This window comes from Pipistrellus hanaki, assembly GCF_964339955.1.
Source record: "Pipistrellus hanaki genome assembly, chromosome: 13".
In the NCBI taxonomy this organism is placed as follows: domain Eukaryota; kingdom Metazoa; phylum Chordata; class Mammalia; order Chiroptera; family Vespertilionidae; genus Pipistrellus; species Pipistrellus hanaki.
Window position 1 is genome coordinate 14,320,580 of NC_140515.1, and position 16,243 is coordinate 14,336,822.

Sequence of the window (16,243 nt, forward strand, 5' to 3'; positions counted from 1 at the left end):
TCCTTTTCCAGGGTGTCCTTTATTTTGCCCTCCTCCACTCCACTCTCTTCCCAGCAGCCACTGAGATCTTTCCAGACTGCATGGCGTCCCTCCTCTGCTTAAAACCCTTCAATGTTCTCCCTTAGAGTTCTGGATCACAGCCCCTACACAGGGCTTCCCTCACACACCCACCTTCTCACAAAGACCCTCATTCATTGCCCTCAGGCAACTGTCCATGTCCATCCTGCCATCCGAGAGCTTAGCAAGGCTGCTCTCTGCCTGGGCCATTTCCCCACCTGGTCCTTGTGAAACTCTGCATCTTCGTGCCTGAAGCTCCCTGATGTCTCCCTAACTAGCTCAGGCCCCTCTGATGAACGTTCTCTGGGAATCCTCGCCTCTCTTTGTTGCACGTAGCATAGTTGGAGAATGATGGTTTTAATGTCTGTCTCTTTGAATAGAGTGGAAGTTTCTCAAAGTAGGGTACATTTCTGCTTCTGCTTACTCTCCTAACCCCAGAGTCTTGCATAGCGGTGGGTATATGGAAGGTTCCAGAATAGTGGATTGAATACTCCTGTGCTCATGGAACAAAGACAGGTAAGAGATTGGAAACACTGTGCATTTACCCTTTGTTCTTCCATTGTTAAAGCTAAGCCAGATTTTACTGTTGAGATTCCCCATTATCCAGCCAGCATTGTATGCAATAACTTTATTAAGGTCACATAGATATCACAATACAGATTTATCCAACATGATACAGGAATTGGTTACAGATATCATCTAACATTGTTTTGCGTTTACATGTTTCCAATATCACAGATCACACAATGAGTTTATACACTGATACCAACTTTTGTTTAGAAATACAGCTTTCCCTCACTGTTGGGCCCTCATGTTTCAATTGAGATAAAACAAAGAAGCAAAGATTGGCATTTTCTTGATAATGTATTTATTCTGGGGGATCTTTCATGAGAACCCTCTTTGGGATATAGAGTGGCTTTTGGAAGTAATTTCTAATTTATAGGTAACGTTCAAATTAGAATTAGTAAATTGAGTTGAGGCTTGAGAATTTTTAGTAGTTGAGTTGATGAACATATTAACTTTATAAATAAATAGGTTTTAAAAGTTTAGTTGGTAGTTTAGGTCCTGCAGAATATCTTCTTTAATATGTTAACACAATAGCTTCTTGACTATGGTGTCTAATATCTATATCTCTACTATTCTAAGAAAACAGCACTTTATAAACACAAAAAGTTCGTGGGCCTTTTGTTCTTCATCAATAGGATAATATCCACAAAAAAACATAGAAAGTTACAAGAATGTAAATATTTAGCTAAGTAAATAGAATAAATATTGGGCAATCACCATATAATATATCTACGAAGAGGGATAAAAGAACCCAGAACTTTAGTTACAATGCATTCAGAATTGCAGAAGCCTGAGAGACGAATTTACAAGTATACAAAGTATGAATATATTTTTTTAAACATCCATTTAACAAATTCATGGTGCAAACTGGAAAATTTTCATAAATACCATTGAAATGTTAATTTTGTGAGAAAAATGCCTATTCATGCACTAAATCATGTGAGTGTTGATTTATCAAGTAAAAAAACAACAACAGAGTAACTGTCTGAAACAGATACTTGAGACTTAATCCTATAGGGCCTAGACCACAAAATAATAATACATGCACATTGTGATACATGAAATTGTCTTATAGAAATCATTAAAATAACTTTCACAGCAAAATGCTTAGGAAAACTCGGTGCTATTTAATTTACTTTATGCATATTGCATACTAGAGACTTTAAACTACAACATTTCTACTATCTCAACACACACATACAAAACGACCATGTATCTGTGTATATAAGAAGGTACAATATCCAATTAGCCATCTTTGATGGATGACATGTCTCCTCCTGCCATCTTGTCTCTGAGTACCGTTTAGCATGACATAGCCTTTCTGCCTTAATGAGGATTACAGATCTCTGATTTACATTCAACACTCTCTGCACTAATAAATGATTGAAATGCTTAAAAAACTCTCCTGCCACTGGAAGATGGTGAGGCTATCTCCAGAGAAATGCAAATACTACCCTGTTAAATTGGATTGGTAAAGGAGGCGGGGCCACCAGACTGCTGGCCAAACTCATCAGAGGCTGGCCCCAGACTCTCCTGCTGGCTGTACCCGCCTCCGGACCCATAGCTGTCTTGGTGGTACCTGCCTTGGTTATAGCTGCTCGAGTGCTTCTCCATCGGGTCCGGAAGATACCTCTGTCCTGAGGAATGCCAGCCGGTCTCCTTGAAAACAAACCAGATGTTTCCAGCCCAGAGGATGAAGTTCAAGAATCCAAAGACCTAAAGGAGAACAAAAGAAATCTATAATAATAAAAGGGTAATATACTAATTAGATCAGACGTCCTTCCAGACAACCGTCAGGACGAATCCAAGACTACAAGGGAAGCCTAGGTCCTTGGTGCCATAGGGAGACCAATGCCGACAGCTGGGCAAAGGAAGGCCTGCTCTTGCATGAATTTCATGCATCAGGCCTCTAGTGAATTAATAATAAGATGCACAGAACACCCCCCCAAAAAAAATAAAAAATAAAAAAACACACAACAAAACACCAACACCCGCCCCCCCAAAAAAAAACAAAACCCTAAATTTCACAATATGAAAGATCACTTTTCCCCTCTATGTTGAGGCCACCTGACTGTTGTTGAGTGCTTACTACATGTTAGGCACTGTGTAATGAGTTTATGTGTATCAATCAGCTAGTCTAAGTGGGAGGTGCCCTTATTATACCCATATTAACGATGTAAAAACTGAGGTTAAGCAAGGCTAAGAATCTTGTTCAAGGTCACATAACTTGGTAAATGTGAGATCTCAGATTTATAGCCCTGTTCTGCCTGACTCCATAGACTGAGTCTTTCCCTTCCATCTCCCCAAATGGGCATTCCTCCTGGTATGTAAGGAACACAGGAATATTTTCATTTTAATGATGGTCCATTAATTTAACCTTCCTTTTGTGGCTAGAGGGACTCCTTTCCCGTTTGTTGTAATGATGTAAAGGAAATGAGTCCATTTAAGAAGAAGTATGGGAGAGACAGCGGTACGGGGTCACTGAAAAAGGAGTAGGAACAAAAGGCAGGTTCCAGAGGCAGGGATGTTTCCTCAAACACTGGGTGTAAGGCTTTGCTGTGCAAATTCCTCTTTTTCTCCAGGTGTGTCCTCCGGGCCGAGATCAGGTGTTAAGGGTTGGACGGGAGCAGAAGTGCTTACAGCTGCTTGGGGCCCAGACAACACCGTGGTTCTGTAGCCTTTCCCAAGGCAGACTGGCTGCCCTGGGCATTAACCACAGGCAGTCAGTTTAATGGCCCCATTGGAGCCCAGTAGCAATAATAGTAGCATACAAAACTGTGACATTAAAGTGCATTTAGTAACCACTCCAGCCAAAATACACTTGAGCGGTAACCCTGGAGGAGGGTGTTGCAAGTTGTGCTGGGTCCACATTACTCCCTTGGTTGCTGAATGGGTGGTCCAGAATGCACTTGGGCTGCCAGTGGGGAGCTAGTACGGTCAAGATGAGTGGTCTCGGGGGCTTGGAGCCGGACCTACTTACCAAAGTATTTCCATCTTTTAGCGGCAGGTAAATCAGGCAGACCAACTGATTACCAGCCTTGCAGGCGCCCGCAGGCTTTGGAATCAGAGGGGCCTGGGCTCTCTGACCTCAGACTAGGCAGTTAGCCTCCAAAGCTCATCGTATGAAATGCAAACAATTATTCCTTCCTTGTGGGGAGGTTATGCAAAGAGCAGCTAGACAGAGTCTGGCACATTAGTAAATGCTGACCGATTGCTAAGCTATATTTCCATGCATCGTTTTCAGTTGACTCTTCTGCGGCAGCATAAACAGACACGAGGCTTTGACAGCAAGGGCCCACACTGAGTTTCTAGGCCCCTAATTGGCCTAATTGAAGACTGGTTTGTCCAGACCTCCCTCCCTCCCTTCCTCGGTCCATCTCTCCTATCCCATCCTCTTCCTTTCCTTTGACATTGACTGACATTTATTTAATATTACTTCATGCTGTGCTCCTTGCTGAGGGAGATACAAAATATAAATAAGGCACTTATATTAGTGTAATAGCTGCATCATCAAAATGAATTGGGTAATCACTGACATGACTCTAATTTAATTTACATATAGGACTTTTTAACTATGTGTACACTGGGGCATTTTCTATCAAAAGGGAAATTTTAGTTAAATTGCACTTCTGTATTTATATGTCAACATTATAGATGAGTAGAAAAAATTACCAAGAAATCTTTTCAGATATGGAGGGATGGCTCTGCAGGGGGCTGCACCTTTAACTGTTTTCTAGTTCTTAGTCTCTCTCTTTCCCCTGATGCTATGTGGTCGCTAAAACAGGAATGCTCAAGCAGAACCTGGAAATCAGGGAAATGCACCTTAAATTAAGAATGTAATCAATGTGCCCATTTCTAAGGAACAGCGATGTCTTACTCTATTTCTATCACAGACATAGCAGGCCTTGAGCCTGGCCATTTATGGACACACAGGTCCTTGAATATTTTCTTGCAACTGAATCTGGAGTGAGAATTTTGATCCAAGCTCAGACGGGAGGACAAGAGGCAGACACCAGGTACCATGAGAGAGAAGGGATGATGAAATATGGATGAAATGAAATGTGTCAAGATCGCCTACAGTGAGGCAGGCTGACACAGAGTGGAAATTGTGGACAGAAAGGCAGTGAACCTGGCAAGGAAAGTTGAGAGAGTAAAAAACACTCTTTTCTTTCCCTTGCGCGGCTCTAACGCTATTCGGGATTTAAGGAAATAAATGCACTTTTTGTAGCAGCTTTCCTTGGAAACTTACTGAGCCACGTGCTGGGCACGATGCTAAGTACTTAGATGTTATTGCATCAAATCCTTTCAACAGTCTTGTGAGGTATCACTTATAATAACCCATTTTATGGATAATGGAAAACTATAGATTTTTGTAGACTATGTAACTGAGTTGAGGAAGCTTGCTAAATGTGCCTAAGAGCAGTCAGTTATTGAGCAGTGGAGCCAGAATTCAAATGCCTGCAGATTCACTGCAAAACCCAGCCCTTCGCCACCACGTCAGTGGCGACAGCATTAGGAGAACTTGGCTCTAGGCTGGCATTGCTGTCACTGCCTGAGAAACTTAGGCCAAGCGCTTCGCCTCAGCTCCCTGCACCTGGAATAGCTGGATGGTTCGCCTACTGGTCAGCGTTATGGAGACATTATAGATGCCGAAGTGCTCTGAAGAAAGTAAATGTTACCCAGCTACAGAATATAGTTATTGTGGCTGAAGATGAGTTAATGAAATTCTACCAGAAATCTGGGATTAGGCCTGAGTGTTTTTTTCTCAGTCCGAGACATTTCTGTAAAAAGTAATCTAAAACACAGAAATTGTACAGTGGCAATCTTCTCTTGTGTGAGCAGAAAAAAAGAGAAACAATCCCATCTGATCACAGGGAATCTTGTGGCAGCCATGCAGACAGCATCAGAGATGGGGGAGGGAGGATGGGAACCGTCCCATTTCCTGCCAGCTTTCCAGGGTCCTGGCCCTGGCTCCTGCCTTTGGAAGAGACATTTTTGGTATTTTTTTAAAAAATTATTTTCATTTGGGGGGTAAAGCTAGCTCAATATGATTTGGAGCTGAATAAGATTGCAAGAGGAAAAAATGGCTGTGTTTTCCAGACTAACGCTGTCCTGCTTTTGGGAATAGAAATCTGATTGCCATTGAGGAGTCTTTCCCGGGACTCTGCATTCTGAGCAGAGCTCTGCACCTTGCCATCAACAGCAACCTGATGGGACCTTTCTTCGATCCCCGACACCTGGAGCCTTCATCCTGTCCTGGACCTTGCTTTGTTGAAAGCCTCTTTCTTCAGGTCGCATCAGTTTTCTGCGCTATTAATTTTCCTGAGGAAGTAAGTCACAGACAGTTTCTGTTCCTTGCAACCCTAACATTCTAATGCATACAGATGTTGGTGCTAGAAGTGAAGGTGCAAAGAACAAACTGTAGGGCATGGTTCCCAACTTTTCTAATGCCGAGACCCTTTAATACAGCTCCTCATGTTGTGGTGACCCTCAGCCATAAAGTTATTTTTGTTGCTACTTCATAACTGTAATTTTGCTACTATTATGGATCGTAATGTCAATATCTTTGTTTTATGATGGTCTTAGGCTCTATAGCAGCGGTTCTCAACCTGTGAACCGCTAGCAGGGTCGCCTAAGACCATCGGAAAACAGATATTCGCATTACGATTCACAACAGCAGCAAAATTACAGTTATGAAATAGCAATGAAAATAATTTTATGATTGGGGGTCACCACAACATGAGGAGCTGTATTAAAGGGGCCGCGGCATTAGAAAGGTTGAGAACCACTGCTGTAGGGAGATGAGGATTGTTTGCAGTAACCATTGTGAATGGAGTTTTCTGTCACTAGGAACCGGAAGGCCTTAACTGATATGAATCTGTAACTCTAACAGGATCTATAACTATAACAGAGCCACTGAGCTCTTATTAAGAACTTCGTAATTGGCAGCATTGAAGTCTATGGGTTCTGACAATAGTAACTTTAGGATTCCTGATCAGAACACATATTCAGGTATCGAATTGGATCCAGGGAAGAGGGCATGTGGGAGGCAGCCAATAAAAAAAATTATCAATAAAAACATTTAAAAATGACTGTGAGACACTAATACATAGTCTGCTCCCACATTCAGTATTTTACCCAGGCAAGATTCACAGCCAAACCATCAGGAGCTGATGAGCAACCCTCCTCCCTTCTTATATACCTTCTCAGATAAAATTTCAGAGAGCTGCAGGAGCATAAATTAACCTTGAAGCAGAGAATTATTTTCGGGGGCTGCTAAAAAATGTTGTTTCTTCAGCAAGCACTGCTGAGTCCTTTATTTTTCAATAACTACTATTTTCGTTGTTGCCATTATAGCTTCTGTCCTTCTCAGACATAGTTTCTCTCTTTACAATAACACAAGCTCTTAGAGGAAGGATCCAGTCGAGCAACCTGCTGCCTATCAGGCTTTCTGTCTTCATGAAAGATTTATCCACTTGATAATAATATTTGACTTTGTTTAATTCACATAGCTCAGCTTTTCTGAAGTTATCAAGCAAATAAACTGGGAGCATAGAAAAGATAAAAAGTGACCGTAACATTTGTGAGTGCTTTCTGTTGCCTACAAAGTCTGGGTATTTTTCTTTAGACAATCAATTGGATGTATTCTAGCTCTGTGTGGCTTGAACAATGTTTTTCTTCACAGGTAACCTTTATGCTATCAAATATTCGTTTGTAACTTCTGGCAGGCTTCAGCCTTAAATGTTCAGATTTTATATCTGCTTCAGGCTTAGATTTTTGACTTGACTGTCATCCAAGCAGCAGCTGCCAATTCCTGCTGAGCTCTTATTACGAACTTTGTAATTGGCAGCATTGAAGTCCATGGATTCTGACAATAGTAACTTCAGGACCAAAGGGTCAGCTCACACAAGGGAGTGAAATATCACCTGTCAGATTGGCCTCGTTTTGGAGGCAGACATTTCCAAGATAACTTCTGAGATGTTTTATTCGCTTGACAGACAAACAAAGAATTGGGAGGTAAAGCACAGGTGGAAACATACCACAGACGTGTTTAAGCTGGACATCACGGGGCTGTGGACGGCCATGCACTTGTTGGATGGCTGTTTGCAAGCTGACATCAGTAACAACACTTCTTTGGGATCTGTTGCGACCTTCACATCAGACAGTCCTTTCGCCCACGCTGATGAACCCACCAACCATAAGAACGAAAAGACTATAGTGACGATGAAGTCCTATAAAAATAAACAGAAAGATAACACGGTGAAAGAAATGTGATTTTTAGAAACAAATCATTTAAGTTTATATAACAGTTTGGTTTGTCTTTTGGAAAATTCCATTCATAACAACAATAGCAATGAAACAAAGGAAAAGTTGGAAAACAACAACAAAGTTTTGTGATATTACACTTACATTTCTATAAAATCCTATATAATAAAAGGGTAATATGACTCTAACGGTGGAGCAACCAGAACAACTGCTCGACCAGTCACTATGAGGTGCACTGACCACCTCTCGGTCCCTTTCCCCAGCTGGCAGGCTCCAATCACCCAATGGTGAACCAGGACCTGGGGGTGGGTGGCAGCAGCGGGCGGGCTGGCTTTGGGCAGCCTGGAAAGATGGCCCTGATCTCAGGCCAGGCCTAGGGACCGTACCCTCTGATAAATTTCATGCACTGGGCCTCTAGTAAGTAATAATAGTAATATTTTTCTTAAATGCTTACTATATCCCCGAAATAATGTTAAGTACAAATAACCCTCATCTAATTGCTCCCACAAGACCCCTGTATGAAGGTTGCAATCATGATCCCATTTGCACATGGCAAATTCCCACAGAAGGGCTGAACAGCTTGTCTGAGATCCACATGGACGATAGTGATGGTGTGAGAACTCAAACCCAGGCAACGCAACTCTGGAGCCCATGTTCTTATCTACCATGCTATGGTGATTTCAAATATTGGGTCGGCAGCTAAGTAATTGCGGGTTTCACACATATATGGCTTCAGTTGAATTTTTAGTTTGCAGACGTAGTACAAATGTAAAACACATTTTGTTATTTGATAGTTGGCTATTCAGCTGTTAATCAGTAAAAAAAGTTTTTTGATCTGTTTTGTGGTTTTCGTTTGGTGTTCGTTGAAAAATGGAAAATCAAAAGGAACATTTTCGTCATATTTTGCTTTTTTATTTCCGCAAAGGGAAAACGCATCGCAAGCTCATAAAAAGTTATGTGCTGTTTATGGTGACGAAGCCTTAAAAGAACGGCAGTGTCAAAATTGGTTTGCCAAATTTCGTTCTGGTGATTTTTCACTCAAAGATGAAAAACGCTCTGGTCGTCCAGTTGAAGTTGATGACGCCCTAATCAAAGCAATAATCTATTCAGACTGTCACAGTACAACACGTGAGATTGCAGAGAAGCTTCATGTATCACATACATGCATTGAAAATCACTTAAAACAACTTAGCTATGTTCAAAAACTTGATACATGGGTTCCTCACGAACTGAAAGAATCACAGTTAACGCAACGCATTAGCAGCTGCAATTTGCTAACGAAACGTAATGAAAATGATCCATTTTTAAAACGACTGATAACTGGCGATGAAAAATTGGTTGTTTACAACAATATGAAGTGGAAAAGATCGTGGAGCAGGCCAGGTGAACCAACTCAAACAACATCAAAAGCTGATATTCATCAAAAGAAGGTTTTGTTATCAGTTTGGTGGGATTACAAAGGAATTGTCTACTTTGAACTCTTACCACCCAACTGAACGATCAATTCTGATGTCTACATTGAACAACTAACGAAATTAAACAATGCAGTTGAAGAAAAGCGGCCCGAATTGACAAATCGAAAAGGTGTTGTATTCCATCATGACAATGCAAGGCCACACACATCTTTGGTCACTCGGCAAAAATTAATGGAGCTTGGTTGGGATGTTTTGCCACATCCACCATATAGTCCTGACCTTGCACCATCTGATTACTTTTTGTTTCGATCTTTACAAAACTCCTTGAATGGTAAAAATTTCAATAATGATGATGATGTCAAATCGTACCTGATTCAGTTTTTTGCTAATAAAAACCAGAAGTTTTTTGAACGTGGGATTATGATGCTGCCTGAAAGATGGCAAAAGGTCATTGATCAAAATGGGCAATACATTACAGAATAAAGTTATTTAGTTCCATGAAAAAATTGTCTTTGATTTTCTTTAAAAAATCCGCAATTACTTACTTGCCGACCCAATATTTAAAGAGATTTGCTGATTGGTAAAGACTTCTGAATGGAAATATTCATTCATTCACTCTTTTAACAAACCTCTGCATTATCTACAGAATGCTTGGGACTGTGCTAAGTGGGGGACAATAATAGCTGTAATGTTTTGAGTGCTTTTGAGAAATTTTATATGAAATTATCCAAAAAGGTGTCATGCTAAACAACATTTTAGTGCCATTTTTAAGATGAGGAAACTGAGGCCCAGGTACACCAGGTAACAGATGGAAAGTAGCAGAGCAGAGTGCAAATACAGGTCTGACTTAGAAAACCATCTGATATGAGTTCAGAGGAAAGAAGCTTCTTTATTCACGTCAAGCAAAATTGCTATGATATAAGAGGATGAATACTTTTAAAGGAACATCTCCAAGCTTCCAATGATATTTTCCCTCGTGATTTAGAGGTGGCAGGGATGGGATTGATTGTCCAGGACTTAAGCAGGGATTAATTTCCAAAATATATAAAGAAGTTATACAACTCAATGAAAGGAAGACAATCCAATTAAAAATGGGCAAAGGCCCAGTTGGCATGGCTCAGTAGTTGAGCGTTGATTTATGAACCAGGAGGTCATGGTTCGATTCCTGATCAGGGCACATGCCCAGGTTGCAGGCTCCATTCCAATATGGGTTGTGCAAGAGGCACTCGATCAGTGGTACTCTCTCATCATTGATGTTTCTATCTCTCTTTCCCTTCCTCCCTGAAATCAATAAAAAATATATTTTTAAAAATGTGCAAAGGACCTAAATAGACACTTCTCCAAAGAGGACATACAGATGGCCAAGAGACATATGAAAAAATGCTAAACATCACTAATCATCAGAAAAATGCAAATTTAGCTATCACCTTATACTTGCCAGAATGGCTACCACCACTAAATCAACAAACAATAAGTGCTGGAGGAAAGGGAGCTCTAGTGCACTGCTGGTGGGAATGCAGACTGGAGCAGCCACTGTGGAAAACAGCATGGAGTTTCTTCAAAGAGTGAAAAATGGACCCACCTTTTGAAATAATAACCCCACTTCTGGGAATATATTTTAAGAATCCTGAAACACCAATTCAAAACAATCTGGAAACTCAGAGATGCTGTTGAACATCTCATCCATCTCTTTTTATTATTTATTTATTTATTTATTTATTTATTTATTTATTTATTTATAAAATATATTTTGTTGATTTTTTACAGAGAGGAAGAGAGAGGGGTAGAGAGCTAGAAACATCGATGAGAGAGAAACATCGATCAACTGCCTCTTGTGCACTCCCCACTGGGGATGTGCCTGCAACCAAGACCGGAATTAAACCTGGACCTTTCAGTACACATGCCAATGCTCTATTCACTGAGACAACTGGTTTTGGCCCATCTCTTTTATTTTTATGTATCTGTTAGCTCTTCCAAAAAATTTGGGGGGCTACTATTGAAGCAACTAGATGAAAATGCTAAAATCTGGGCAACTACCCACCAGCTTTGTCTACCTGACATGAAACACCTGGGCCTTGGGAACGTTTCTGCAGATGGAAGGCTGCGAGCAGATGGAAGGTCTGGAGGAAGTGTGGCATGGCAGGGGCTCAGAGTCGAAAGCAGCCTGGTCTGAACTTCACTTTCCACAGGTTCCCTGAGGTACAGTGTTCTCTCATCATGTGAACAAAACTCCGCCACCACAGTCTTTTATGTACATAAAACTTGGGAGTCAGATGTATATGAGATTAAACCCCCTCCTCCTCGCAACACACACACACTTTTTAAGGAAGAGATAGCACACAACTATCTTTTCCCTCCATACAATGGCCAAGAGTAAAGTCATGGATAATTAAAATATCAGATAATCTAAAGTCATTTCTTAATTTGTCTAAATATTTTTAAGTTGCCCCCACCACTAACCTATGCTTTAAAATGAGTGTGTATTAGAGGAAATTATTTCAAGGAGGTTACACGGAGAAATTTTGACTCAGAAAATGCCGGCAGACCTCCCGGGTGCCACCTTCTGAACCTGGCTCTATGCTCTCTTGCCATCACCTTCCCTGAAACTGGAAAAAATGCGCATCTCCTTCTCCAGAATTACATAACCTTAGAGTGGGAGGAACTGCCGAGATAAACCAGGGCTGTCAATGACTCCTTTGAAAACATAATCCTGTTAACTTACTGTTCTGCACCACCATTTACTTCCCAGACAGGGCAGGGAAGAATTGATTTCTGTGGCTGGAAATAATGCAAGAAAGCAAAATGGTCAGGGGTTTTACAGTCCTCTGGGCTCCCGTGTTTATATTTGTAACATGAACTAGGACTGCCTAACTCAAAGGATTGTTGTGAAAATTAAATTTAAGTAAACACGTTAAGCATGGAGACAGGAACATTCTAAATGTTGAGTTAATGAGTGAGATGATGATGGTGGTGAAGATGATGGATGGCTTGGCTGGATTTTTTGTGGTGAATAATGTTGGACCATAAATTCAGCTGCAATGACTTTTTTTTTTTTTTTTCCAATCTGTATGCTGATGTTAAATTCATATGGCCAAATTTTTGCTAATACAGTCTAAATTTTGAGCCAGTGGTTCTTTGTAGGTAGAGCTTCAATAACACTTTGCAACGACCAGGCACATGCACGTGCGTGTGTGTGTGTGTGTGTGTGTGTGTGTGTCTGCACGCGCGTGTGCACATACGTGTGTGTGTGTGAATATTTCATCTGGCTGCAGTGCATGATTGGAAAGGAGCTGGGTGGCTGGGTTAAGACATGTAAGGCCATGAAGACGTTCTGACTGGGAGAATCAGCCACTGCTCTGTCTCAGTCTGTTCTCAAGTTGGTCTCATTCATGAGTCTGTAGTGTTTCCTTGGGGATGGGACAGTCTGAAGTGCTTGTGTTCTTGTGCCTCGCCAAATAGTTGCCACATATACAAGTTCTCATACAGACCCCTGAATGGGAGGAGAAAGGATAGAGACTTCACAGTTGGCTGAGTCACTTAGAGGGAAAAGCATTTGGATTTTAAAAATTGGCCTGTTTTCTAACTTATCTCAAAGATATAAGAAACTCTAACACTGGCTGCCTATAAAACGAAGTGACTGAAAGATAGGGATAGAAAAGGATGTTTATTTATTTTTTGGAGGGGTTGTTTTTATTATTTTTATTTTTAAAAAATATATATTTTTTATTGATTTCAGAGAGGAAGGGAGATAGATAGATAGAAACATTAATGATGAGAGAAAATCATTGATTGGCTGCCTCCTGCACTCCCCCTACTGGGGGCAGTGGGAGGGGGATCGAGCCAGAAATCCAGGCATATGCCCTTGGCTGGAATCAAACCTGGGACCCTTGAGTCTGCAGGCCAACAATCTATCCATTGAACCAAACTGGTTAGCGCTATTATTTTTCTTTATGCATACCTTTCCCCTTCGCCCTGTGTACCCCTTTAAATGACTGGATTTGAAAATAGCATAATTTTGGAATAGGCATATTTTACTGGATTTGACCTTTGGCAATAGTGAGAAATCTTCTGTTTAGGGGAATGATTATGATTATATTTCACACTTCCCTCCCACAATTTTTTTTTTTTTTTTTTTTTTTTTTGCAAGTGAGCAAGAGGTGTTAGCTCAGTTAGGTTCATGAAAAGAGCTGCTATTTTTTAAGCATTCCTTATGCCTTTCTAGAATTGAAGACCCATTATCCTGTCATGGATCAACCCATCTGTCAGCCCGCAACAGATGGTTAGAATGAAGAACTTCTAAAATACCAAGGAGGAAACCACTCTGCACTTTGCCATCCGCAGCTAAAATCCAGCTCGACTGCAGAAAAGTCCTTTGCATGCCCCACTCAGCAGAGGAAGTGCCAGTGAGGAGGATATTACATTTGAATCACAAATCAGATGCCATTCCTCAAAAAGGTGGCTCCTGGACCCACAGCGGTTGGCTTTCCTCTATCAGTTGGAGGGAAAGAGTCCTGGTTTGAGTCTCAGTTATGCTGCTTCTTGGCTGCGTGGCCCTGGACAATTTCTTTGACCTTGTAGGCCTTTATTTCCTCGAAATAGTAGAGAAGTAGTGGCTTATTTTAGATTAAAAAAAAAAGAGGATGATCTGTCGACAATATCTTTCACAAGGCCCCTGATAAATGATGGACACCATTTTCACTGTCAGTTCTTCCCTTCGGTTCCTATCCCACTTCTTATGATGTTTACTCCACATCAAAGATTCTCGTCTCTGGCGGCAAGGTTTGGGCTGGGGGCAGGGCACAGAGGAAGGCACACATGTGAAAGTGCCAGGTGGGCCTGGAGCCCGGGGAGTGCCTGTCCCTCTGCAGTGTGTGGGGTGCATTGTCCCCCCATGACTGATGTGTTGTTTGATGTGTGCACAGGAGGATGGGTGGGCGGACCCATGAACTACAAGGTCATTGCCTTCTAGGCGGTGCATGTTCTTATAAGCTGGTGGCGGGGGACTGCTGCTCAAACCCTCTCAGGGAGAGTGAGTGATCCTGTGTTTTCTTGATTTTCATTTTCAGGCTGGATACAATATGCATTTGTGACTCTTGCCCTGCTAGGCATAAATGTTAGTTGCATTGTAACTTAGGTTTTCGTGCTTTCCTGGCTTTTGCCACTTCTATCCTACTTCCAACATCTCACTGTGGGAACGTAACAGGCGCAGTTCTTGCCGTGGGAGTTTTGGGAGCTCGGTGTCCCGCTCCCCTGTGTGACCTGTTGTTACCAGTGCCCACGTCTGTGCTGAGAAGGAGTGGTAGGCTTTGAGAAGCAAGGCGTGTCCCAGAGCAGGGCGTGCCCTCTGTCTGCCCGGCCTCCTGTTGAGATGCAAATTCCCATGAGGAGGAGGGGGCCTGAGGGTCTGTGATTCTGCAAAGCTCCCAGTGACACCAGGGCTGCTGGTCCGGGGACAAACTTAGAGAAGCAAGGTTCTAGCCCACGAGGAAACTCCCTCCACAAAACGCCCCTCCGCGCCCAAGCCATGGGCACCTCTGCTCCGTGCAGCCCCACCCAGCGAGCTTTCCGCAGCACTGCAGACACTGACCTAGGTCGGTTCTGTTTTTAGATTAGTCTCTTGTTACTTTCTGTCTTCTAACATTTGTGGAGGAACGTCTACATAGCACACACTCTGCTAAGTTTTTTTCTTTTTTCTTTTTAAATATATATTTTATTTATTTTTTACAGAGAGGAAGAGAGAACGATAGAGAGAAACATCGATGAGAGAGAAACATCAATCAGCTGCCTCCTGCACCCCTACTGGGGATGTGCCCGCAACCAAGGTACATGCCCTTGACTGGAATCGAACCTGGGACCCTTCAGTCCACAGGCTGACGTTCTATCCACTGAGCCAAACCGGTTAGGGCTAAGTGTTATCTTCATTTAATTCTCAGTGAGAAGGTGGATGCTGTTACTACCATCAATGTACAGGGGAGGCTATAGAGGCACAGAGAGGTTAAGTGAGATACCCCAGGTCACCAGGCAGTGAGTAGCCCAAGCAGGACACAAATGCAGTTTGGATCTGGAGCCTGGGCTGTCACTCATCCAGGCCTCGCTAAGATTACGCCTTCCTGGAATGGTGTCCGATGTCTTCATGACTCCCGCAATGCCCTTCCCAGTGTGAGACCGAACACACCTGAGCCGGTAAAGCTCGCATCCCTTGTACAAGCAAAGAAAACTCAGAGAAACAGTTTCTATCTTACTTTTCCCTTTTTTTTGAAAAATATACTTATTGATTTCAGAGAGGAAGGGCGAGGGAGAGAGAGAGAGACAGAAACATCAAGGATGAGAGAGAATCAGCTGCCCCCCTGCACGACCCCCACTGGGGTTCGAACCTACAACCTGGGCATATGCTCTGACCTAGCATTGAAACATAACCTCCTGGTTCATAGATCAATGCTCACCCACTGGGCCACACTAGCCGGGCTGTTTTTATCTCTCCCTCTTATCCCCCACAAACTGGCTGCTTAATAAAAGCTGCGGAGTGGAGTGTCGGGTTAGGACTAACAGCCTCAGACAGCGGTCCAATAACATGCGCTCCGCCACACTGCACGTGAGGATCTGGCTGTGAGTGGTTCTGCTGCTCAGGCACCGTTTGACCCGAACTATATTAAAACCTGCTATAATGAGATCTCATTGTGTGCCAATATTGCATCCTGTTGATGAGAGGGAGAATTTAGCTGATACAAAAGCTAGGGCTCTACGCACGATGTTCTTAATCACAATGAGGACTCGGATTTCACACAAATTTGCAGAAATTAGCTGAAGCTGCTATAACCTTGTACGTGTTGGCAGAGATGGCCTTAAGTGTTGCTTATGATATCGTATTATGTCTTTACATTTTTTTTCTATCTCCAAAATGAAACCAATTAGAAAGTTTAATTATTTTTATGTTTTTT

The 16,243-nt window shown here is 42.1% G+C and overlaps 1 protein-coding gene across 2 annotated transcripts in view; it reads right to left on the reverse strand.

Annotated features, from left to right (window-relative positions):
• Positions 1–668: 668 nt before the first annotated feature.
• SYNPR (synaptoporin) overlaps positions 669–16,243 on the reverse strand; it is a 271,672-nt gene continuing 256,097 nt past the window's right edge. For both annotated transcript variants that reach the window (XM_084902714.1, XM_084902715.1), the window contains 2 exons: positions 7,665–7,856; positions 669–2,340 (listed from right to left, as the gene is read on the reverse strand). In XM_084902714.1, coding sequence (XP_084758840.1) covers positions 2,083–2,340; positions 7,665–7,856 — 450 coding nt within the window. In that variant the 3' untranslated portion in view covers positions 669–2,082. The remainder of the gene's footprint in view (positions 2,341–7,664; positions 7,857–16,243) is intronic.